This window comes from Erinaceus europaeus, chromosome 1 (genome assembly GCF_950295315.1).
Source record: "Erinaceus europaeus chromosome 1, mEriEur2.1, whole genome shotgun sequence".
NCBI lineage: Eukaryota > Metazoa > Chordata > Mammalia > Eulipotyphla > Erinaceidae > Erinaceus > Erinaceus europaeus.
In genome coordinates this window covers 73,110,473-73,137,368 of record NC_080162.1, presented here as the reverse complement: position 1 = coordinate 73,137,368, position 26,896 = coordinate 73,110,473, and the positions used below count along the sequence as shown (strand labels likewise).

Sequence of the window (26,896 nt, the reverse complement as noted above, 5' to 3'; positions counted from 1 at the left end):
TTGACTGGTCGATCCATACTCCCAGCCTGCCTCTCTCTTTCCCTTGTATGGTGGGGCTCTGGGGAAGCAGAGCTCCAGGACACATTGGTGGGGTCATCTGTCCAGGGAAGTCTGGTTGGCATCATGCTGGCATCTGGAACCTGGTGGCTGAAAAGAGAGTTAACATAGAAAGCCAAACAAATTGTTGAACAATCATGGACCTAAAGTCTGGAATAGTGCAGATGAAGTGTTCGGGGGTACTCACTGCAGACTATTGTGTACTTTTGCTTTCAGGTATATATTTTACCCTAGTTTATGGATACATGTGAACATATGCTCTATCTCAGGGGACCTGGTCTATATCTAGGTTTTGGGACTTTGTTAGGAAGTGAACTGCCCGGAATGGAATTAGAGAATATTCTGAAAGGAAAGGTCTCACCTGAGTAATGAAGCTGAAGGGTTGACATTCCACATCTGAAGTCTCTAGACATAGTCTGAAGTGAAGTGCGCTGAGGTGGTACTCGTTGCATTGATTAAGTTGGGATCGGCAGATGCAACATTATTTGTTATGCCCCACCTGCAGGGAGGTCGCTTCACAGGCGGTGAAGCAGGTCTGCAGGTGTCTATCCTTCTCTCCTCCTCTCTGTCTTCCCTTCCTCTCTACACTGTCCAATAAAATGGGAAAATGGCAAAAAAAAATATATTATTTGGTATGAATTGAGAGAAGCATGCAGGAAAGTGGGCCCCACCCTAAGGTTCCAGGACTGGGGGAAATATAGGCTCTATAGTAGAAATGTGAGGTTCCTGCTGTCTTAGGGTTCAAGAAGACAATATAGTTATTATTATAATCACATTATTTGGCAATTGGGTTAACTTTGAAAAGTCCCTTTGTTAGGGACTGTATAATACCCAACAACACCATAGTTTATGTCCTTTGACATAATTTGTATATAGCTGTGCCACCCCCTCTCCTTCTTTGTCACATCCTCCCCTCTCAATTTTTCTTGGTCCTATCAAATAAAGACAAAAATTAAACAAAAAAGTCTTTATGTATTGACTTAACATGAGAGAGAGAGAGGAGAAAAAGAGAGAGCCAGAGTACCACTCTAGCACATATGATGCTGGGAATTGAACTCTGGAACCTCATGTTTTTTGTTTTTAATTTTTTAAAAAAATATTTATTTATTCTCTTGTTGCCCTTGTTGTTTTATTGTTGTAGTTATTATTGTTGTTGTCGTTGTTAGATAGGACAGACAGAAATGGAGAGAGGAGGGGAAGACAGAGAGGAGGAGAGAAAGATAGACACCTGCAGACCTGCTTCACTGCCTGTGAAGCAACTCCCCTGCAGGTGGGGAGCCGGGGTTCGAACCAGGATACTTATGCTGGTCCTTGTGCTTTGCGCCACCTGCGCTTAACCCGCTGCGCTACAGCTCGACTCCCTGTTTTTAATTTTTTTTTAATTATCTTTATTTACTGGATAGAGACAGCGAGAAATCAAGAGGGAAGGGGGGATAGAGAGGAAGAGAGATAGAGAGATACCTGCAGCACTGCTTCACCGTTCATGAAGCTTCCCCCCTGCAGGTGGAGACCAGCGACTCGAACCTGGATCCTCGCACATTGTAACATGTGCGCTCAACCAGATGCGCCACCACCTGGCCTCAGACCTCATGTTTTTAAGTACAAAGCTCTAGCCACTATGACACCTCCCAGGTTCACTAGTGTGGCTTTTCTTTTAGTTGATTGTATTTATAAGTATATCCTTTCATTTCTCTCACTGCTCGTCACAAACATTAATATTCATATTTACAAGTGAAATAATAAATGGTTCTGTACAAGGAAATAAAACCAGTTTTGTTTTCTACATATACAGGGTTGGATATATTCTCTAGGGGAAGATTTCTACCTTTAGAAAAATCCCACGATATGGACATCACATGGTTGTCAGGTTTCTAGTTATATTTGTTTCTATACTACCTATTTGAACACAGGTTTCCTTGTAAAAGGTGTCTTGTCAGAACTGCTTTATATACTTCAAGCAAACAACATAGTGCAACAGATGGAATGCAGACTCCAGCTGTCTGCTAAGCCAGGCATCAACTAGATTGCAAAAATGTAAAAGTAATACCACTCTTATGTTTTGTGGGGAAAAAGTATTTGTGGGAAACAACAAGATAATGCACTTCTGGGTCTCAAACCCAAAGTCTTAGGAATGAAAGGTCTGCACTCTACTGCTCAGTTATCAATCTCCTTGGCCCGAGGTTTTCAAGTTTCCTTTCTTTTTCTCTTCCTTCTGTTGTTGTCATTGGGCTTCATTGCTCCAAGCTGACTTTTTTTTTTTTAATAGAGACAGGAAAAAGAGTGAAAGACAACACAGCAACAAATTTTCCTCTGACAAAATGGAGGCTGGGTCACATGCATGGCAAAGCAAGTGTACTGTCTAGGTGAACTATCTTGCCAGCCCAGGTATTGTTGCTTTTTATTTACTTGTTTCTTTACTATTGGTTAGAGACAGAAAAAAACTGAGAGGGGAAAGGGAGGTAGAAAGACACCTACAGCCCTGCTCTACCATCTGTGAAGCTTTCCTTCTGCAGGTGAGGACTGGGGGCTTGGACCTGCATTCTTGTGCACTGTAACGTGTGCGCTTCACCAGGTGCACCACCACTGCCTGCTCCCGGTATTGTTTCTTAAGATGATCCTCTCCACTCAAAGATCTACTTTACTCTTCTAAAAAGGGGAAACTACACAAGCAACTGGTTGGTGAAATTTGGTGGTAGCTATCAGAAGATTGCTAAGAGTTTAAAATAGTTGTTTCTGAGAGAGGGCTGCAGTAAAGTGCTGTCAGGAAGACCTATGATTTTCTTTTATGACTCCTTCACATTACAGCCTGAAAGTTACACTGGTAATCTGATCTGATTTCTACAGATCTTGACAAAGCCTCCATCATCTCTTGCCTAAAAGACCTCAGTGGCTGGCTCGTTGGTGCCCTCGTTGGTACCATGTTTCTGCTACCTGAATAAAACATTCCAAAAATGCTCTAGATTATTAAATCTCACAATTGTGCCGTTTTCCTGGGTTTCGTCTGTTAATATGGTGATGTTAGGGCTAGGGGTGTCTGTAGGCTCAACTAAGTGTAATGTCCAGGTGGCTTGCTCAGCCTGGCTGGTAGCTGGCCACGTTTTCATCTGCCACTGGGCCTTGGGCCTCAATTTTCCTTCATGTGTTACTCCATGTAGATTAGCCCTAAGAGCTAGTGTCTCAAGAAGAAGAAAATGAAAGTTGGCAGACCTCTAAAATCCTGGATTTGAAAGTCCCACTGCATCCTAGTGGCCAAGCAGTCATGAGGCCAGGTCAAGACTCAAGGGAGAGTAGAATCACTGGGGGTCACATTTGGAGACTAGCTACAAATTGCCAACTTTCCAGATAACTCAAAAATGAATAGGCTCTACTACTGTTAAAACCCAAAGGTATCTTCATGTCCACGATACCTGTAACACCTTTTAAAAATATTTGTTACTGGGGCCAGGCGGTGGCACACCTGGTTGAGCACACAGGTTGCCATGCTCAAGGACCCACCCAGTGCCCATCTGCAGGAGGTAAACTTCAGAAGTGAAGTATGCTGCAGTTGTCTCTTTCTTCCTCTTGCCTCTCAATTTATGTCCTCTCAAAAGAATTTTAAAAGTTAAAAATATGATTAATGGTGGAGGGTTGAGAAAGAGAACCAAACCAGAGCACCAGTCCGGCACATGTGATGCCAGTGACTGAACTCAGGACCTCATGCTTGAGAGTACAACACTTTATCCATTGCACCACCTTCCTGCGTCACAGCACCTTCTCTTACTTGGCTTCTGAGCCAACTCTGCTCCCCATACCTCTGCTCTCCCTGCTTCCTTAGTGCCTCTCAGAACCTTTGCACCTGTTGTTCCATTAGCCTAGTTACCAAGTCTTCACTTGACTACTTCACTCTTGTTGCTTTCACACTCTGAATACCTAGCATTTATTTTGGGTCTCCACTAGAATGTAACGTCCTCACAGGCAACATCTTCCTCTATCCTGGTCTATACTGACTGCTAACATCTAGAACTGCACTGCTAACTGACATGTCAGGCCACAAATATACTGTGGTTATATTTTAAATCTAAAGCATGTACTGCTTTCAGAAATGCATGTATTCTTTTTAAGAATGGGGAAAACTACAAGACTAATTAGCAGCTAGACCCAGTCCTACACAGTCACAGGCCTTTATTTCTACCTTCCTAATAAAAGCTGACAGCTGTTACCCTATGTGCCCTGGAGGGCAGCTGCTGTGGCAGCCCAGTAATCAATCTGCCCTGTGCATGCTTGGAACTCGGTGAACTCAAAGGAACTCATTAGATACCCGCTGGGCAGAAGCCAGGGAAGTGCTAAATTGGCATTTTAATTTTAATCCATTTTGGGGTATCAGCTGTCCCTTATTGATTCACTATATTTAATCAGAGAGCTGAACAAGAACCCCCAAATTACAGCTTCTTGATGGTTCCAAAGAAGTGTAGTACAAAGTTGTCAAGATTGACACATATCCATGTGTCAAAGCTAAGTTCAGGGAAAATATAGCAAATGCTTTTCATACACACCAGCAGCAAGGAAGCATTTTCATTACCTTTTTGTAAACAAAGGTTCAAAGGTGTCAAGGAGGATGTTATATTTTACTGGGCAAAGACAGAGAGAAATTGAAGTGGAAATGGGAGACAAAAAGGGAGAAAAAGGGACACCTGCAGCACTACTTCACAGTTTTGGAAGCTTTCCTCCTGCACGTGGGGACCAGGTGCTTAACCAGGTGTGCCGCCACCCTAGCCTTAGGGAGCACGTTTTTATTAAGTGAAGTACTATCAAGTTATCTCACTGGAAACCATTCTATTAAGTTAGAATTTGTAAAATTGAAGAAGAAACGAGAGTTTCATCATCATCATTATTATTATTATTGGATAGAGACAGAAAACTGAGAGGGGAGGAGGAAATAGAGAGGGAAGAGGGACAGAGAGACACCTGCAGCCCTGCTTCACTTCACCACTCGCGAAGGTGGGGACCGGGCAGCTTGAACCCATGGTCTTTGCACACTATACTGTGTGCTTAACCAGGTGCACTACCAACTGGCCCCATAATCTCTTCAAGTACATTTGGCTATTGTTGGTTATCTACAAGGGGGGAGGGGAGCAGTAATTTGAGACCATTTCAAATGACAGTTTTGAAACATTTTCTGTGGTCATTTTCTGGAAAGAACAGGGGCTAGTTGGATGCTTTTTCACTCAAACTGCCATCAAGATTACTAAGGATTATGAGGCTACATTTGCTAGAGGTTTCTCACATAGTTTTCAAATTGCCAACTAAGTAGAAATTAAAACTTTAGGAATGGAAATTATATTAAAGTTTATCTGGTCACTTTGACTCACCCCTCAAACCTCAGGTCCCATTCAATAAATTTTCATTTGGAGGGAAAAGCTTGGAGAGTGGTGAAGCAGGGCTGCAGGTGTCTGTCTTTCTCCTTCTCTATCTCCCCCGTCCCTCTTGATTTCTGGTTGTCTCTATCCAATAAAGATAATTAAAATTTAAAAAATAAATAATAAAAAACAAAGGAGAGAAGAGAAAGAATATATAAGTAGCAATGTAAATGGTCCTTTTTTTTTAATTCCCTTTTGTTGCCCTTATTGTTGTAGTTGCTATTGTCATCATTGTTGGACAGGACAGAGAGAAATGGAGAGGAGGGGTTAGACAGAGGGGAAGAGAAAGATAGACACCTGCAGACTTGCTTGCTTCACAGCTCCCCTGCAGGTGGGGAACTAGGAGCTTGAACTGGGATCCTCACACCGGTCCCAGGGCTTTGTGCCTCGTGTGCTTAACCCACTGCGCTACTGCCCGACTCCCTATTTCTTTAGTAACATAACTCTGGTTCCATTCTGCGTCTCTGGACTTCAGGGTAGTATGACACTCTCCCAGGCCTGGAGTTAATCTGTTTGTCTAGATCAGGTAAATTCTTCCGACTTAATACTGGCCAATGAACCCAAGGAAAAATTGGATGAGTCCAAGAGATTTCTTAGGAAAAAGTTCAAGTTTTTGAAAATGATGTATAAATTATCATTTCTGCTGTGGGCCATGGGTGGGGTTTATTTTTGGTGTATGGGAATGATATTCTGGAGATCAGTAGTCCAAAGCTGCCTTCACAGGACTAAAATAAAAGTTGTCAGGACTTTGTTCCTTATGGAGGTTCTAGAACTCATTTTGTTGTAGCTCAATTTCTAGGTCATCAGCAGTCTTTGGCTAGTAGTTGTCTCTAGCTTCAAAGCCAGTGGCATTGCATCTTCAGGTGTTTGTGATCACATCTCTGAACTTCTAAGCATTCTGTGATTACAATGGAATCACCCACATAATCCATGATGGTCCCCTCCACTACAGATCCTTAACATAAATCACCGAACAAGTGAAACCCCTCTGGCCACAGAAGGCAACATGTACAGTGGTAGTTTTCGTGAATTTTAAGTTTAAAGTAAGAACTAAGAATAGAGACTAACTGGAAAAAGGCAAAAGGGTACCTTGACATGGTGGTGATATTGTTATAGTAGGATTTTAGGGTATAAGCGTATACTCAATTCTAATGATATTAAAATTAAAGAGCAGGGACCTGGGTAGTGGTGCACCCAGTTAAATGCATATAGTATGGCAGTAGCACAGTACGTTAAGCACACATGGTACGAAACACAAGGACCAGCATAATGATCCCAGTTCAAGCCCCTGGCTCCCCACCTGCATGGGGGTCACTTTGCAAGCAGTGAAGCAGGTCTACAGGCGTCTTTCTCTCCTCTCGATTTCTCTGTCCTATCCAACAATGACATCAATAATAATAACCACAATGATAAAACAACAAAGACAACAAAAGGGGGGAAAATAGCCTCCAGGAGCAGTGGATTCATGGTGCAGGTACTTAGCCCCAGCAATAACCCTGGAGGCAAAAAAAAAATGCATATAGTATGAAGCACAAGGATCCAAGTTCAAGCCCCTGGCTTCCCACCTCCAGAGGGGATGCTTCCTAAGTGATAAAGCAGGTCTGCAGGTGTCTTTCGTTTCTTTTTTGCCTTCAGGGTTATTGCTGGGGCTCAGTACCTGCACCATGAATCCACTGCTCCTGGAGGCTATTTTTTTTTCCCCGTTTGTTGTACTTGGTTTTTTTTTTATTTGTTCATTCCATTTTGTTGCCCTTTTTTTTTTTTTTATTGTTGTAGTTATTATTGTTGTTGGATAGGACAGAGAAATGGAGAGAGAAGACAGAGAGGAGAAAAGAAAGCTAGACACCTGCAGACCTGCTTCACCGCCTGTGAAGCGACTCCCCTGCAGGTGCAGAGCCCGGGGCTCCAACCAGGATCCTTGTACCAGTCCTTGCGCTTTGCACCACCTGCACATAACCCACTGCACTACCACCCAACTCCCTGTCCTTGTTTTATCGTTGTGGTTATTATTGTTACTGATTGTTGGTATGCTTCTAGTTCTGCTTCTGGGATCCCTTCTGTTACATTGCTTGACGCTGTGGTCTATTTACATGGTCATTCTGTTACATTGGTTTGGTCTCACTCCCCCTGCCTCTGGGAGATTTTGGTTTAGTCTTTGCCTTTTCGCACTTCTTGCTTCTCCCCGCCCCCTATCCTACGTACTTCCTGGGTTCCTGACTCTGCCGCCGGAGGAGAGGCAGGAAAAAATTGTGTGGTGATTCGATTGGATTAGTTTCTTGAACCGTTCGCTCGCAAATAAAGAAATACTGCTTCTCCGCTCAGCCCTGTGTCCCTGGTCATGTCTCCCGCCACGCAGCTAGCCCAGCATACTGGCACCGTGAACTTTGACTGACAACTGATGTCATTTTCGGATAGGACAGAGAAATCAAGAGGGAAAGACAGAGAGGGGGAGATAAAGATAGACACCTGCAGACCTGCTTCACCTCTCGTAAAGCAAACCCCCTGCAGGTGGGGAGCCAGGGGCTCGAACCAGGATCCTTGCACCAGTCCATGTGCACTTAATCTGCTGTGCTATCACCCAATCCCTGGTGACTATCTTTCTGTCTCCCCCTCCTCCCAATTTCTCTGTCCTATCCAATAAAATGGAAAAATGGCCTCCAGGAGCAGTGGATTTGTAGTGCTGACACCAAGCCCCAGCAATAACCCTGCAGGCAAGGGGAAAAAAAAGATTTAAGAACACATAGTGATGCCTACCATTTAATCTTAAATGTGATATAAAAGGAGTGGTAGAGGGTTGGACAAATACATGATAAATATAGATAACATTTACAGTAGGTTCTAGATGGTGAAATGTATATATCCCCACACCCATATAAAAATACTTGGTTGACAGGAGAACCAATGAGGTAGGGATTGATTTGGAAAATTATTACTAATGTCTCTCAATTTTTAAATGCTATCTATGTAAGTGTGGGAGCATTTTTTAAAAAATATGATCCCTATGAGGAGGAATGAGTATTATCAATATTGGCATAAACAGGGTAGGGGAGAGGGAAGCTACTGCAACACCCATCCAGCTCATATGGCAAAAACTTTTCCATACCAAATATAAGCAAGAAACAAAAATTCAAAACCAAACAGTTCCCTTTGTCATCAACTTGCCAGTAGTACATCTCCAACTGAGCTGTGACTCATCTCTTTAGAGTGGATTACATCTCCCACTCCCTGGTACACCCCGAACAGCCCCACGTTCTACTCAGAATGCATTCTAATCAACATCTGGTGATGGATAAGAGATGCTCCCTGCTGATCTCAGCCCAATCTTTTGTTGTTTTTTAAAGTATTTTATTTATTTATTAATGAGAGGGATAGGAGGAGAGGGAGAGAAAGAGAGAAGACACCAGACATCATTCTGATACATGTGCCACTGGGGATCAAACTCAGGACCTCATGCTTGAGATTCCAACACTTTATCCACTGCGCCCGCCATCTCCCAGACCACTCTCAGCAGTTCTTGATGGGTGAAGATGCAAACCTACCATCCCATGTTCCCATTCCCCTGAGGTCAACAGGAAAGGATGTTCACTCCTGCTTTCAAGATACAATCTCTGACTGTGCCCATTGCCAATCTCCAATCCCCACCTCTTTGCACCAAAGGCCAGGGGGGTGCCCCTGAGAGTAACCACCATCACACAGAACTGAGAAAAGCCAGCATAAAGCACTTTTATTGCAATAATAAAACTTGAAACTCAAATGTAGTGCAAGGGAGTGGGGGGAAGGTAGGCAGCAATAATCTCTCTCACCAAATCACTACACAGGACAGCAAAGGGGTGAGAGGGGAGGAAGAAAAAAGCCAAGAAACTGAGATTGGCAGGAGAGCAGAGCATCAAAAACAGGAGATGCTAAAGCTGCGATGACCAGCATCATTTTCTTAAGAGAACACTCAAGGATTTGTCATGATGACTGGGCTTTCATTGGGTATTAAGTGTCTACAAACAGCACCTTCAATTTAAACTTTCAATTAAAGTTCTTAAAATTTAGGAAATGAAGTTTGGATAGCTATGGCATTACAAAAATCCTGAATATCCATTAGAAAAACCACAGGATGAAAGAAATAAAGAAAAAAAAAGATCAGGCCAAACAAGACTTCAGCAGTCCCTACAGGCCTGAGGACAAATACCTGTAGTGTCCAACTTCCGCAGTGAAAACAATCTGCTTTCAAAAGGCAGAGGATTTAAGGAGATGGTGGGTGGCGGCACTGGAAGCAAAGACTCCCTTCCACCCCCAACTTCAGTTAATTCAACCCAAGGACATCTCTCAACTTGGAGAATAATTTGGCCCTCAATAGCGCCTCATATCTGCTATGGCTTTGCAGCGCAGCAGCAAGAATGTTTAATATATAATAGATAAAAATTTCACCCCACCCCACCCCCAAAAATAAAATTTAAAAAATCTTGCAACCCACCCCCATACCAATTCCTACTCTAAAGTTAACCCATTGCTTGTGCTGTTAACACTTGACTAATACTTAACTGGAAACTGATATCCAAAAGACTGAAACTAAATCTTCACCCCGAAGTGAAAACAAAATAAAACGAGTAACTTGAGGTTTATGGCATATAGTTTAGGTCAGCACACACACACAAAGAGAAGGGGAAAGAGCAAAGCTGGGTGGTAGAACACATTCAGTCAGGGTAGATGTTTATACAAATAGTGTAGTGGAACATCCAGAAAAGCTCCTCATGGGTTCGCATGTACATTTCTGGAGGCACCAGATCCCTCCATGGCACATCTGTAGGGAACAAGAGAGTTTGTGAGTTCAGGAGACTTAGCAGCCATTCACCAAGTCCCTTTTGCCATCAAGTCCCTTTCCCAACCACATGGAGTTTTACAGAAGTCAGGCTACTTTTGCTTTACCTGGGGAGAACTAGCAGTTCCGCTGGATTCCTGTTTAAATTCTCTCCAAGTCAGGTAGTAGGTGGCACAGCGGGTTAAGAGCACATGGCGCAAAGCACAAGGAAGGACTGGCGTAAGGATACCAGTCCCAGTCTCCGGCTCCCCACCTGCGGGGGAATGGCTTCACAGGTTGTGAAGCAGGTTTGCAGGTATCTTTCTCTCCCCCTCTCTGTCTTCCCCTCCTCTATTTCTCTCTGTCCTATCCAATAACGACAACAACAATAAAACAACAAGGGTAACAAAAGAGAATAAATAAATAATTCTATCCGTTTTTTCTTTTTCTTAAAACCTAAGGATCAATTTACTTGGCTGATGACAGGAGTGAATCCATCACAACACTAACAATATATCCTCTGCTTATCACTGTCACTCAATTTGGCTGCATAAAGAACCAACTAGAAGGAATTTAAAAAATCTTAATACTTGGGACTTCACTTCCAGTAGCTGTGGTGAAGAGAGATTTCTTAAGTTTCCTAGGTGACTTAAATGTGCACAGCCTTAAACTGGCATTCCTTGTGTAGAACAGACTTCGGATATGCCTGTTGTCTCCCTTCATCCACATTAAGCCCTTAACTTTCTGGGTGTGTTTTTATTTTTTAAAAGTATTTTGCCTCCTGGGTTATCACTGGGTCTTTGTGCCATCACTGCAAATGCACTGTTCCTGGCAGTATTTTTATATATATATATATATATATATATATATATATATATATATATATATATATAGGACAGAGAAAAACTGAGAAGAGAGAGGGAGAAAGAGAGGGAGGAGAAAGATAAGATGCCCGCAGACCTACTCCACCTCTTGTGAAGTGTCTCCCCTGCAGGTAGGGAGCCGGAGGCTTAAACCTGGATCCCTGCACAAGTCCTTGCTCTTAGTACAAATGTGAGCTTAACCAAGTGAGCCACTGCCCGGCTCCCTGTGCTCTTATGATTTTTTCCTTCAAGACCCTTGTAAGAAGCTCTGAAACATCCCTTAATCTGTCAGCAGAATTATGCCAGGATGACTCATAGTCCTTCATCCCTCCTTTCCTTCTTCCATCCTACCAGATTTACAGAAAGACTTTCTGTAAATTTTCAAGTCGAACTCTGAAGGTTTTTTAAAGATAGCTATGTTCAAATGACTCCGTTGTCAAAGAACAGGGAAGGTCTTAATTTACAATATAAACTCCTGGGCAGTAGCTTTGTAAAATATTAAGCAATCCTTCCTAGTAGTGACAAAGAAGCCAGTCATCAACCTTGCGTAGGCCTGTATGATTCGGGTATGTAGGGCTCTAACTATTGAGACAGAAAATAGAAAATTTAAAAAGGCCCTGTTTTTATGAAGTACACGTCATAATCAGGGGCTAGCAAAATAGCTAACTTAGCTCACTGCTTTGCTATGCGTATAATCCAGGTTCAAGCCTAGCCTTCATCAAATTGAAGGAAGCTTCAGTGCTGTGGTTTTCCCATCTCTCTGTATTGCTCCTTCTACTTGAGAAAGTCAGCCCAGAGTGGTGAACCCTTGGAGAGAACCAAAAACAAAAAAGGTAAAAAAGGAAAAAGAAAAAAAAAAGTCACAATTAAGCTGGTAGCCATTTGTTAGCACTTTCAAACAAAAATGGGCCCTGGTAGGGCCCTTCTAATTCAGGGAACAAAAGTGGAGAAATTATAAAGACCTGGAAACAACTGGAAAGAAAATTACAACATTTGTGTACTTTATAATTCTAATATCAACATGGAATAGGTTATGTGCCACTAAGCTTAGTTTCCTAGAAATGTGGGCAAAAGAAATAAGAATAAAGACCAGGAAGTGAAGCAGGAGACAAGTTCTGGTTCTAGTTTGCCATCACCTGGATGTGACCCTGAGGAAGGTCTTTATTAGGCCTGTTTCCCCCTCCCTCCCTCCCTCCCTTCCTTCCTTTCTTCATGCCTGCACTACAAACTCACTGCTCCTAAGGCTATTTTTACCCTTTTTGTTGCCCTTGTTGTTTATTGTTGTTACTGCACAAGACACAGAGAATTGAGAGAGGATGGGAAGAGAAGGGAAAAGAAAGATAAGACCCCTGCAGACCGGCTTCACCACTTGTGAAGCGATCCCCCTGCAGGTGGGGAGCCGGGGACTCAAATGGGGATCCTTGAGCCAGTCCTTATGCTTTGCTCCATGTACACTGAAGCTGCTGCACTACTACCCGGCCCTCTCCTCACTTTTTAAAAAATTTATTCCCTTTTGTTGTCCTTGGAGTCAGGCGGTAGCGCAGAGGGTTAAGTGCACGTGGCACAAAGCACAAGGACCGTCCTAAGGATCCCCCTCCTCACTTGTTTCATAGAAGGCTGACTCTAAGTCCCTAGGACCTGCTCTGGCCTGGGACTGTCAGAAAGCATTCTTTTTTTTTTTTTTTGCTTCTAGGGTTATTGGGGGGCTCAGTGCCTGCACCATGAATCCACTGCTCCTGGAGGCCATTTCCCCCCTTTTGTTGTCCTTGTTGTTGTAGCCTTATTGTAGTTATTATTGTTATTGTTGATGTTGTTCATTGTTGGATAGGACAGAGAGAAATGGAAAGACACCTACAGACCTGCTTCAACACCTGTGAAGCGACTCCCCTGCAGATGGGGAGCTGGGGGCACGAACCGGGATCCTTACGCCTGTCCTTGAGCTTTGCGCCACCTGCGCTTAACCCGCTGTGCCACTGCCTGACCCCCAAAAAGCATTCTTTATACTTCTTTACAAACATCCTATAACTTCACTTTCAATCCACTGATAATGAGGTGGTCCTTGAGTGTCTTGGGTAAGCAAGGTGGTAATGCCTCTTTTGTACTGGCATGCTAAAACTACAAAATAGGCCAGGGACAGTTCTACCTTTTTAAAATTTATTAATGAAAGGGAGAGAAAAGAGAAAAGAGAACCAGACCATCACTCTAGAGACTGAACTTAAGATTTCATGTTTGAGAGTCCAACACTTTACCCGCTGTATTGCGTCCTGGGGCCATGGGCCACACTGTTGCTCCAAAAACTAAAATGCTGACTAATAAATTGGTCTTTATTACCACAAGTCTGAACTCAGTTTAATCTATGAATTATATATATAGACAAAGCAGCCAAGGAAGTGGCTCAGTGGATAGAGCATTCAGACTCTCTAGCATGAAGTCTAGAGTTCAATCCCTGGCATCACATGATGCTGGTTCTTTCTCTCATAAACACAACACAACACTCCATTTAAACAGCCACCACCAATTTTCCCATGCCCCTGGGTTCCCTCAGGGTGATCAGTTTTTACATTTAAGGTATACAGTCGTGTACTGCAGACTGGTCCCAACATATTTATAGCTGTGGTGTGCACAAGGCTATACTGTTTACATTTGTGTAATTTGTGATGTTTGCACAATGACAAAAGTCACCCAGACACATTTCTTGGAACATATTCTTCTCATTACTAAGTGTTGCATAACCGTATACTAAAAACTAAAACTGAAAGTATACCCAAACAGAGTAAGAACGTAGGGATTGGAAAAGACTCCCAGGAGGGCTCGGTGGTGGCGCACTTGGTTAAGCACACACATTACCATGTGCAACGACCCACGTTTGAGCCCCTGCACCCCCACCTGCTGGGGGAAAGCTTCACAAGTGAACAAGTACTGAAAGTATTTCTCTATCTCTCTCCTTTCTCTCCCCTCTCAATTTCTATCTGTCCTATCAAAGAAAATAATGGGGGTGGGGAGGCTGCTAGGAGCAGTGAATTCACTGTGCAGGAACCAAACCCCAGCAATAATTGTGGTGGCAATAAAAAAATAAATAAAACTTTCATGGCACTCATGGTTCTTTTTGCTACCCATCAAATACTGTGCATAACATGAAAGAAAGCAAAGGTGGGTAAAGGTCCTTTAGCATTAAGTTTCCTTACCCCAGAACAGGGAGCTTAACGAGGAAGCCATTCCTGTCATTCCAGTTTTAGAAGTTCCACATCAAAGACGAGAGTGGCATTTGGTGGGATGATGCCAGGGTGGCCAGTGGAACCATATGCATAATCTGGAGAGATGATCAGTTTGGCTCGCTGACCCACACTCATCTGTGAAAAGAAAAAAAAAATAACATTACACTCCCCAAATGTCTCCACAAGAAGCAGAAAGCGATTTAATATTTTTATTTGTTATTGGATAGAGACAGAGAAAAACTGAGAGGAAGAGGGGGAAGTAGGAAGGGAGAAAGAGAGACACCTGCAGCCCTGCTTCACCACTCATGAAGCCTTCCCCCTGAAGGTGGGGACCAGTGGCTTGAAGCTGGGGCCCTGTGCACTGTAATGTGTGTGATCAACTAGGTGTGCCACCGCCTGGTCCCCGCAGAAAGCTATTTATCTAAGACAGTGTAACCAGGATATTCCAGTCTCTGTGCAGCTCCCTGGACCCTTGATTATCCCCTGTGAAGGATGACATGGAGGTTGGTACCAGGCTAACCCCAGAATATGGCAGCTAGGGGTCCAATAGTGATTAAAACCCCCTCAGCTCCCAGAATAGCTGGGGAAGCTGTGATCTTGGTCTCTGACTCTGCTTCTCAGTATCTGAAAAAGTCAGCCTGAAGCATTGAAGCTCTGGAAATGACTCCCTCCCCGTTATGTGTTATGTATGTGTCTATATACGTGTGTGTGTGTGTGTGTGTGTGTGTGTGTGTGTGTGTGTGTGTGTGTGTGTGTGTGTGTAAACTGTTGTTGTTTGGACATTCATATGGTTTAAAAACAACGGAGGTGTGAGTAAAAATTTTTACTCCCATTCCACCTCATTCTAGTTTCTCCACAAATAGCTCTTATTGTTTCTTCTATTGTAAGGTTTATTGTTTTGTTTTTCTTTGTTTATATATATATAACATGCACTTTTTTTGCTTTTAGGTACACATTCTTCCAGTTTATTTTTTTTCCACTTTATATGCTGGTATATACAAGAGTAAGAAACTTTTTTCCCTATGCAGACTGAGAAGATAATACATAGCTTTTATGCAGAAAGACTTTTATGCCTGACACCAAAGGCTACAGGTTCAATCCCAGCACCACCAAAAGGCAGGGTTTAGCAGGGCTCTGGTAAAAAGAAGAAAAGAGGGGGCTGGGTGGTGGCACACATGGTTGTGCACACATGTCATAATGCGCAAGGACCTGGGTTTGAGCCCCCAGTCCTCACCTGTGGGGGAAAGCTTTGTGAGTGGTGAAGCAGGGCTGCAGGTTTCTCTCTCTCTTTCTCCCTAGCCATCAGCTGTTTCTGCCTCGATTTCTGACTGTCTCTATTCAATAAATAAAGATAATTTTTGAAAAAGAAGAAAAGAAAGAATTGCTATTCTAACGGCATATTCCCTTAATAAGTGTGTCAGAATATAAAGAGTACCTTACTGATGACCATTTGTACCTTTCCTATTATGTTCCTACTATAAATAATGCTACAGTGACTAATTTGTGTGGAATGTAACTTTACATTTGTGTAAGTATGTCATAGGCAAATTCCTAAGAGTGGGTTTGAGTGGTTCAATGACTAAGTGCAATGTATTTTGAAATACTGCCATGTTGCCATCTGTAAGGACCGCACTGTCAGCTACTACCAGTGGGTCATGAAGGTGCCTGCCTCATCCTAGTCCCCCAGCACAATGTGGTGTTAAAACATCTAACTTCTGGGCAGTGTAGCTTTTAATCTGTGTACTATTGACCACATGTGTCATATCACTTCTGAGAAGTCACATTCATAGAGAAAGTACCTTTGGTGGTCTTGGAAATGGCACAGTGGATAAAGCACCAGACTATAAAGCACGAGATATACTATGAGATATAATATACATAGCATGAGATATACAGCAGCAGATGTACTGGTGCTGTCTGGTTCTTTCTGTCTTCTTCTATCCCTCTCAAGAATAAATAAAGAAAATATTTAAAAAGGGAGAAAGGAAGTCATTTTGTTGTCTTGATGTCATTTCTTCACCTTTCCCCTTCTTATCTGAATAAAGCTTCTGTTATGCCAATACTATGAAATTCCCAGTAGACATTAAGGGACCCGGGTTGCCAGGTTTTAACTGGATTCTATCAAACCCAGGAAATTTTTTTCTCGTCACTAAGTAGGTAGAGGGTTGTTTGCAGTGATCTGGAGACCTAGTGGGCTTCTAATTAAGCCCTGCCTAGTGAGTAATTAGTTTTCTTCCCTCTCACCAAAGAGAATTAGAGATTTAACCAAAGTGGAAAGATGTCTTTCTTTTTTCCAGAATGCACATGACTTTACTTCTGAGAACTATCACTGACTTCTTTACAAGTAGACTGCAAATATTTTTTTGAAACTTTAAGCTATCCTACTCTTAGGCATCTTGATTTTTGTTCCTAGGGGACACAGAGTTGGTGGTATAGGAAAGAGAATTCACTGTAGTTCATTATATATGTGTATGTATTTTTTAAAGATTTTATTTATTTTATTAATGAGAAAGGAGGAGAGAGAGGAAGGGCCAGACATCACTCTGGTACATGTGCTGCCAGGGATTGAACTCAGGACCTCATGGTTGAGAGTCTAGTTCCTTAACCACTGCGCCACCTCCTGGACCACTGTAGTTCATTTTTATTTCCCTTTGGAAACCTTGCCAACTGTACCTTGCTATCCAGTCATTTCCATCCATCACCCTAACACCCACCCCTTTAAATCGTTGGATCAGTCTCCTGGCTAATCCCCTATCTCCTATGCCTAACCTTGGTCTTTACTGCAACTCATCAACTCATCTTATGACTGTTCCAGTGTTATAGCAAGAACTGTGTTGTGTGTTTTAAGATTCATACCTACCACCGAGACAAAGCTATCAGCCTATTTCACAGCCCAGGCTTGACAAAGCATGGAGCTACTGGGGAGATACCCTGCTCCCCAGATATCCACTGTTGTTTTGTGGTTATTCACAGCTCTGTTACTTACAAGGAGTTTGGGTGAGGAGCACATATTCAGTGAGTTGAGAGCATAGGTAGGGTATTATCTTTTTATTTTGATATTATTAGTTTTTTAAATTTTATTTATTTTCCCTTTTGTTGCCCTTGTTTTTTATTGTTGTACTAGTTATTATTGTTATTGATGTTGTTATTGTTAGGACTGACAGAAATGGAGAGAAAAGGGGAAGACAGAGAGGAGGAGAGAAAGATAGACACCTGCAGACCTGCTTGCTTCATTGTTTGTGAAGCAATTCCCCTGCAGGTGGGGAGCCAAGGGCTCGAACCGAGATCCTTATGCCAGTCCTTGCGCTTCGCACCATGTGTGCTTAACCTGCTGCACTACCACCCAACTCCCGATATTAGTTTTTTTTGTTTGTTTGTTTTTGCCTCCAGGGTTAGGCTTGGTACTGTGAACTCACTGCTCCTGGCAGCCATCTTTTTTCCTTCTTGTTGTTACTGTTGTTATTGTTGTTGGATAGGACAGAGAGAAATTGGGGGGGGGGGGAGAGGAGGAAAGAAAGATAAGACACCTGTAGACCTGTTTCACTGCTTGCGAATCGACAAGTGGGGAGCCCAGGCCTCAAACCGGGATCTTTGCATTGGTCCCTGCACTTTGCACTATGTGTGCTTAATCCGGTGAACTACTGCCCGGACCCCCGTTTTGATATTACTGGTATGTTGGCTTACATAGTATGGATTCATGCTCCTCATACAAGTAGGTTTTTGCCAGTTTGCTTTTTCCATTTAGTGATCTATCTGGGCATCTATCTATGCTAGTACACTCAATGCCATGCTGTTCTCTCCAGTTGCTAACACATGGTATAGCTATGGCTATGTAACCAAGTCCATGGTAACAGTGCATGTTTTGAGTTGGTATCACAAGTTGCCGAATGTGTGCAACTCGTGTGCCACCGCCCAGACCTTAATTTAAAGGAATTTATAAATGTGATAATTATCCTTTAAGCCTGGACACCATAATGTATTCTCCTCACAGAAAAACACTTGATATTGTCCTTCTCCACCCACCCACCCACCCCCCTTTTACCATTTTATGAGGGGGGAAAGCTAATTGTTGACAGGCAGATATGATTTCTCATTATGTTTGTCCATTTAAAGATGGTTTGTGTTTATACAGACAAGTAGAAATATATTTAAAGTCTCTCTACATCTCTGAGTATAAAAACTAAAAAAAGACTATCCCCGTAACTTTCTTTTCACATATATATTTTATTTTAATGAGAGAGGTAAGCAGACATGCCAGAGCACTGAACAGCTCTTGCTTTTGGTAATACATGGAGTGGAACCTGGGACTTTGGAGCCTTAGCTGTGACTTTTGTGGTGGAGGCCAGGCTCAAACCTGGGTCACACACATGGCAAACCAGCACACTATCCAAGTGAGCTGTTTCACCAGCCCAATAAAGAAACTTTTAAAGTAGATACTAGGAAACAAAATGAGAGCATACCTGGGCAACTCCTTCTTCCCAGCCTCGGATCACCTCCTGCTTGCCTAGCATAAACTTGAACGGCTTATTTCTGTCCCGGGAGGAATCAAATTTCTTTCCATCTTCAAGCATCCCTATGAAAAAGGGCAATTGTAACATGAGCAACAAGGCGTAATAACATGAAGTAAGTCAGAAACCAGCAACAGAATTCCCATCACAACTGCCAGCTCTGAAGCATCTGGCACAATGTCCTAGGTACCAGGAGGAACTTCAGTTCTTCTTCTAGCGTTTGCCCTTCTTCCGTAGCCAGTTAATGGCTTTGAAAGTGACTGGGATCCATGTGGATTCAGTCGGCTAGGAAGGATCGTCAGTTTCCCCAATGAATGGGTACTCATGGGATGCACCACGGGAAGGTCGATCCAAAGACTCCCTCCCTCCATCCCTGAACTTATGAAATATTCCTCCCTGATTGTAAGCAGTTAAGTAGACTACAAAGGAACTCTGCCTCCTCTCTAGTTTGGTCAGGAAGGGGTAGGGGTGTGCACACTCTGGGCATGAATTCCTAGTACCCTGTGATTTTTCTCCCAGGCTAAGAATAACTGGGGACAGCTGGGGAAGTGGCTCAGCAGGTACAGTGCAGGACTTAAAGGATAAGGCCCCAAGTTTAATCCCTAGCACTATATATGCGAAAGTGATGCTCTGGTTCTCTTTCTCCCTTGCCCATCATGACATAAATTTAAAAACAAACAAACAAAAAAAAGCTGTGAGTTGCTTTAGGTGTACATAACTGAGATAATGTAAGAAGCAGTATTTCTTTCCTTAATTTATCTATCATCCTTTATAGGAATCAGGGTAGTGTTAGAACTAAAATATCAGCATCAAAGAATAAAAGTGGCAAAAAAAAAAAAGTCAGAAACTCCTCACCAACGAACTACTAATGATTCTGATTTTTAGTTGAACTGTGGGGAATGCTTCTAGAAACTCAGTCCATTGTCCCTACAGCACTAGTCCCACTTCACAGATGAAGTTAACTTGTCAAGAGTAGTAATTCCAAACAACATTTTCATTCTACTATACCAGTTTCTTAGAAGCTGAACAAACCACAATGGAATCCTTCACACACACAAAAAAAGGGATTCTAGAGCTAGATATGTCAGTGTGAGTGCCATGAGAAAAATAGTAAGTATTTACAACTTTTTTTTTTTTGGGGGGGGGACAATAAATAAATAAATACCACCAGAGCTGGTTTCCCCAAAAACCAGTGTCAGTCTATTTTATTAGCCATCAGAGGTCCTAAAGTTCTTTCTTCTACCAGGATTTTAGACTGGTAACTGATTTCATTCTAGGCTAAGGGTGGGTACCCATCAAGGTTCTCAGGATCAGTCAGTGATCCAACAAAACACAGAATTCTGTTGTGTTTATGTTTTAGAGGTGGGAAACATCAACAACTCCCCAATCAATGTCAACAATTTTAAGCGTAGTATGGAAGCAGACATCAATTGAGAGCTTTATCACAGTCACCAGACTATCTGTACTTTGACAAAATAGGAAATGGGGAGTGGGGAGTGATGGGAACTGCTATACCAACAGAGCAGGAGGAGAGACAGGATGTGCTGGGGCAAAGTGCTGATACTCTGAAGTCTGAAGCTGTGTGTGTGTGGGGGGGTGTGTGTGGGAACTGCTTATACTAGTGAACAGAAGGGAAGACTGATATGCTGGGACAGGGTAGGCACTGATACTGCCTGAAGCCTGGAAATTCACCTCTGCTTCAAGTTAGCGCATAGTTAGGAGCTGTCTATCACCCAGAACTAGCAAACTGGGTGTACATGTAACTCATTCTTTTAACAGAACACAACTGCTACTGTTAAGACAAATGGCAAGACTAAAAGAAAGATCTCCACTTTCCACAACTCAACTGCAGACATTTTCTTTAGCCTCCACCCAACCGAACTCAAGAGTTGAGGATGACAGTCTGTAATGAATAATTAGAACCCTCAGAAACCTTTCTCTGTCCAGGTAGTGAGCCTTTACAGGCAGCTCAGTTATCCACTCAAGTCAGAGTCAGTGAGGTGTGGGGCCTGACTCTAGCAAAAATACTTCATTTAATCCAAAGGGGACGGTGAGCCACAAATAAAACTGAAAGAATAAATAAGTTCTTGGGCCAGGGAGATGGTGCAATGAGTAAGGCACTGGTTGGAAACAAGAGGTCCCGAGTACAATCCCAGAATGATCCTCTGATTTTCTTTCATTCCATTCTGTCTTGCATGAAATAACAACAACAGCAACAACTTCTTCCTGGTCTGTAACCATCAGACGTTGAAAAAACCCAAGAACCCTGAGGCTTCTTGGCAAACAAGTCACTAGTGAGAAAGCCCTCTAGAAAGGGTAATGGTTGGGAGAGTGGTCTCCAGTACCTGAGTTCTACCTGCAAAGGCTGACTAGACAAAACCCACAAAGAAAACATGCCTCATTCCAAAATCTTCAAAAACCCAGACCCGGTAGTATCTTCTACCACAAATGTTCTTTAAAAAAAAAAAAAAAAAGATTTATTTATTTAGTAGCATTAAGAGAAAAGGGGATAGAGATCCAGATATCAATCTGTCATGTGCAATGCTGGAGATTGAATTCTGGACCTAGAGCTTTAGATTCCAAGGCCTAATCTACTGTACCACTTTCCAGAACATCCTATTTCAATTCCATACCCCTTTTTACACAAATACAAATTTTTCAGAAGCAGCAATGATCTGGCTCAAGGGGATGGACTGAAATCAATCTAAGTCTTACTAAAACAGGGCTGGCAGGGGTCAGCCTAAATTCTAAAATCTACTCTGAAACCTACTGTAATCTTGCAAGAAATACCAGCCACACAGTAAAGATAATCAGGAAGAAAGCCCTTGTCACTCCTTCCTGTTGAAGGCTTTCTATGAGGAAGTGCTGTTTGGTACCTGTGACCATGAGGTGACCAAGAGTACCATGCAGTGGTCCAGGAGGTGGAGCAATGGATAAAGCATTGGACCTTCAACCATTAAGTTCAAGCCCTGGCAGCACATGCACCGGAGTGATATCTGGTTCTTTTTCTCTCTCTCCTATCTTCCTAATGAATAAATTCTTTTAAAAAAATTTATTTACTGGGGAGTTATTGTTTTACATTTGACAGTAAATACAGTAGTTTGTACATAACACTTCTCAGTTTTCCACATAGCAATACAACCCCACTAGGTCCTCTGTCATCCTTTTTGGATCTGTACTCTCCCCCCTCAACCCCAGAGTCTTTTACTTTGGTGCAATACACCAACTCCAGTTCAAGTTCTACTTGTGTTTTCTCTTCTGATCTTGTTTTTCAACTTCTGCCCATGAGTGAGATCACCCCATATTCATCTTTCTGTTTCTGGCTTATTTCACTTAACATAATTTCTTCAAGGTCCATCCAAGATCAGCTGAAAACAGTGAAGTCACCATTTTTAATAGCTTAGTAATATTCCATTGTGTATACATAGCACAACTTGCTCAGCCACTCATCTGTTGTTAGACACCTGGGTTACTTCCAGGTTTTGGCTATTGCAAATTGTGCTGCTAAGAACATAGGTATACACAAATCTTTTAGGATGGGTGTGTTGGGTTCCTTAGGATATATCCCCAGGAGAGGAATTGCAGGATCTTAAAAAAAAAAAAAAAAAAAAAAAGTACCATGCAGTAGTGGTCCCATTGCTCTGCATCAGCTTCAAAGGACTTTCCTCAAGATTTGTGTTCTGAGGTGATTAAAAGTCTGTTTTGGTTCTGCAGGGAAGCAATTACAGAAGCCAGACCTCCCACCTTCTGCACCCCATAATGATCCTGAGTCCATGCTCCCAGAGGGATAAAGAATAGGAAAGCTATCAAGGGAGGGAATTGGACACAGAGTTCTGGTGGTGGGAGCTGTGCCCCTCTTATCCTATGGTCTTGTCAATATTTCTATTTTATAAGTAAATTTGTAAAGTCTGTTTTGCCTTAAAATGCTCAATTATCTGTAGCTGGATGTAGTCTCATTGGTATGAGGTAAACAGCTACTTGATGAACTATAGTTCCGCCACAAGAGTAACAAAAAGGGGCTGGGCTGGTGGTGGTTCACCCAGTAGAGTACACACATTACCCACTCTTAAGGACCTGGGTTCAAGGTCCCAGCCCCCACTCAAAGCGGGAAGCTTCATAACCATTGGAGCAGTGCTACAAGGGTCTCTCCCTCACCTCTACCAAGGGGAGAAGAAAAAGAAGAAAAAGAGAAGACGGAGGAAGGCCACAGCCAGGAATGGTGCAGCTGTGCAGGTAGCAAGCCCCAGCAATAATGCTGGTGGCAAAAGATAAGGTAACAAAATCATCACCACAAATTATGATAATAGATCAGTGTATAAGCCAGGATCTATCCACTATACATGTTTACCATATAAGCCAATGTTTATACACAGACATGTATAAACAAAAGTTGTACACAATAGTTACTTTGTGGGACGCACTGTCATTTCTTAAAAGAAAGCTGACTGTGACCCTCCAAATCTATTTCATAATATATCAATGCACTGTAGCTCAATTTTTAATATTTATTTATTCCCTTTTGTTGCCCTTGTTGTTTTATTGTTGTAGTTATTATTATTGTTGATGTCGTCGTTGTTGGATAGGACAGTAAGAAACAGAGAGGAGGGGAAGACGGGGAGAGAAAGACAAGACACCTGCAGACCTGCTTCACTGCCTGTGAAGCGACTCCCCTGCAGGTGGGGATCCGGGAGGTTCGAACCGGGATTTTTACCGCGTCCCTGAGCTTTGCGCCACGTGTGCTTAACCCACTGAGCTACCGCCTGACTTCCACTTTAACTCAATTAAAAAAAAAAAAGTAGCCTATTTAACAAAAGAATTATCTTAATTTCCATTAAGTTTGAACATGTCCAGCAAGACTGTACTTTGACTGCAATAAAAAGTCACAATGTGGGAGTTGGGCAATAGCGCAGTAGGTTAATCGCAGGTGGCACAAAGTGCAAGGACTGTTACAAGGATCCCAGTTCGAGTCCCCGGCTCCCCACCTGCAGGGGAGTCACTTCACAAGGGGTGAAGCAGGTCTGCAGGTGTCTATCTCTCTCTCCCCCTCTCTGTCTTCCCATCCTCTCTTCATTTCTCTCTGTCCTATCCAACAACAACAATAACTACAACAAAACAAGGGCAACAAAAGGGAAAATAAATAAATACGCATTTAAAAAAAAAGTCACAGTGTACTAAGAGACCTACTCTTTATATTGTCTCTTTTTTCCTGATCAAATGCCAAGCTACCTCCAGATGTTACATCAATCCTGCTTTGCCTTCAACTGACTGACTGGTTAAGTGGTCAGGAGCATTGTGTGGAATCCAGCCTCCACTGGTTCGTTAGTCAACCTGGGAAAGAGATGCTCTTCAGCAGAGGCTGTGGGTCTATTTAACCCTAACTTGCTTTTCTGGGACACTGAAAGCAAAATCACTCCCTACTTTAAGAAATCACAACAAGCAGAATTTCTAAATAAAATGACTTGAAGCAAATGTTCTGGCAAGTATTCTTTTACTCCTACTCTATTTCAGATAAGCTGCTGTCTCTGGGACAGAAACCTCACTCCAAAACTTCAACCACACATAACCATCTGTCAGCCTTATCTAGTATCTAGTTCCTTGGAGTAGAAATGGGCCCAGGAAAGGGCTGGCTGGCGATGATGGATTAGTGGTGTGTCACTTACGTCTAAGGAGGGGATTTCCTATCATCTTAAGTCAGGGGCGGGAAAGTTGTTTTTTTTTTTTTTCTGCAAAGGGTCATTTGGATATTTACACCATTCACAGACCATGCAAAATTATCAACTTAAAAGTTAGCACTTAATGCTGCTATGTGAAAAGCTTCTAGATTTATTGTATTTCTGAGTGCTGCCTGCAGTTGTCTTGGCAGGGCTAGACCAATGGTTTTGTGGACTGTATTTGGCCCTCAAGCTCAACACTTCAAACCCCTGACCTATGTGAGGGGGGAAAAAAAAAGGCAAACTATCTCTGGAAGTGGGCAAAGTATCACATAACTGGCAAAGGAGCAAGGAGAAGGATGTGTCCACAGAAGAATAACATGGCACTCACTATATATGTTCAGGGCCATTATGCTATGTGAAACAAGACAGACAAATACCACCTGTGACTTCATCTATATGAGGAATCTAAACAAAGCAAACAACCCCACCCAATCCCCAAAACTCTTACATGCAGAGAACAGGTACAGAATGGTAGCTGTCAGGCAGAAGGTAGTGAGGTGGTTAAGAAACAAACAACTTTGCTCAACAACTTGTTTGGCTTCGTATGTTAACTCTCTTTTCAGTCACCAGGTTCCAGATGTCATCAGGATGCCGGCCAGACTTCCCTGGACTGAGGACCCCACCAATGTGTCCTGGAGCTCCGCTTCCCCAGAGACCCACCCTACTAGGGAAAGAGAGAGGCAGACTGGGAGTATGGACCGACCTGTCAACGCCCATGTTCAGCGGGGAAGCAATTACAGAGGCCAGACCTTCTACCTTCTGTGGAGAATGGGAAAGCTATCAGGGGAGGGGGTGGGATATGGAGAACGGGTGGTGGGAATTGTGTGGAGTTGTACCCCTCCTACCCTATGGTTTTGTTAATTAATACTTTCTTAAATAAAAATAAATAAATAAATAAATAAAAAGAAACAACTAGTTATAAAATAATGTGGGGATGTAGAAGACAGCATGGTGACTACAGTTCATAAATTGTATAATTTATTTTAAAGCTGCTAGAGAAAGCAAATATTAAAGTTCTCACCACAAAAAAAAAATTGTGTAACTAGATGCACTTGTGGATGTTAACTAGACTTATTGTAATCATTTTGAAATATACCCCAAATTAATGTTTCATGCCAATTATACCAACAATTGTTTAAGGTTTATTTTTTAGTGGGGGGTGGGGGTGGGGAGGAGATTCAGAACATCACTCTGGTATATATGATGCTGAGGGTCAAACTCAGACCTCATGCTTAAGAGTCCACTGCTTTGTTTTGTTTTGTTTTGTTCAGAGCAAAACTCAGCAGTTCCTGCTAATGAGATTGTGCCTGGAACCTCAGAGCCTCAAGCATGAGAGTCTGTGTAGCCATTATGCTATCTCCCCACCTGAACCACCAGTGTTTTATCCTCTGTACCACCTCCCACCTCAACACTTTTTTAAAAGGCAATAAAAAGTAACATAATGAGAGACTTCAAAAATTTTTTTAAATAAGTGGAAGCTGGTTAATGAAACAGACAAAATACACAATTCCTGAGGGAAAAATTACTTAAAAGAATTAAGAATTGCAGAACTTAAGACTTAGTCTTATGGGCAGGGGTAGATAGCATAATGGTTATGCAAACAGACTCTCATGCCTGAGGCTCTAAAGTCCCAGGTTCAATCCCCTGCACCACCATAAGCCAGAGCTGAGCAGTGCTCTGGTAAAAAAAAAAAAAAAAAAAATCTTAGTCATTAAAATACAAAATAAAAAAAAAACCCAGGATGAAATGATTTTAGTGGTGCATTCCCCCCCCATCTATCTTAAAAAATAATAATAATAAGCAGGGCCAGGTGGTGGTGCACCTGATTTGAGTGCACATGTAACAATATGCAAGGACCCGGGTTTGAGTCCCTGGGGAAAGCGAGGGGTGAAGCAGGGCTGCAGGTGTCTCTCTGTCCTTCTTCCTCTCTAACCCCCCCCCTTCTCTCTTGATTTCTGTCTTTATCCAATAAATAAAGATAATAAATTTTTTTAATAAATAAGTTTAATAAAAATATTTCAGTGGAAAACTGGCAAAACGTCAAAGGGAACAATCTTGTTCAACAGCCAAGAGCAAAGACCTTCAATGTCTAGAAAACTCTTCAGGGGGGAGGGTAGATAACATAATGGTTTTGCAAACAGCCTCTCGTGCCAGAAGCTCCAAAGTCCCAGGTTCAAGCCCCCACACCATCATAAGCCAGAGCTGAAGAGTGATATGGTTTAAAAAAAAACAAAAAAAGGTAAGAAAGAAAGATCCTCTAATTTCATCAGACTAGTAAGAGATTTTTATACTACAGAGGTCAAGTTTTGGCACACCCTGTGGAGCGCACACACACTGCCACGCACAAGGACTCA

At 42.4% G+C, this 26,896-nt stretch overlaps 1 protein-coding gene across 1 annotated transcript in view; it reads right to left on the bottom strand.

Annotated features, from left to right (window-relative positions):
• Nucleotides 1–9,152: 9,152 nt before the first annotated feature.
• FKBP1A (FKBP prolyl isomerase 1A) overlaps nucleotides 9,153–26,896 on the bottom strand; it is a 36,416-nt gene continuing 18,672 nt past the window's right edge. Inside the window, exons 3-5 of the mRNA XM_007523033.3 lie at nucleotides 18,781–18,893; nucleotides 14,291–14,455; nucleotides 9,153–10,245 (exon numbers count right to left, since the gene is read on the bottom strand). Of these exons, the coding sequence (XP_007523095.1) occupies nucleotides 14,327–14,455; nucleotides 18,781–18,893 (242 nt within the window). The 3' untranslated portion in view covers nucleotides 9,153–10,245; nucleotides 14,291–14,326. The remainder of the gene's footprint in view (nucleotides 10,246–14,290; nucleotides 14,456–18,780; nucleotides 18,894–26,896) is intronic.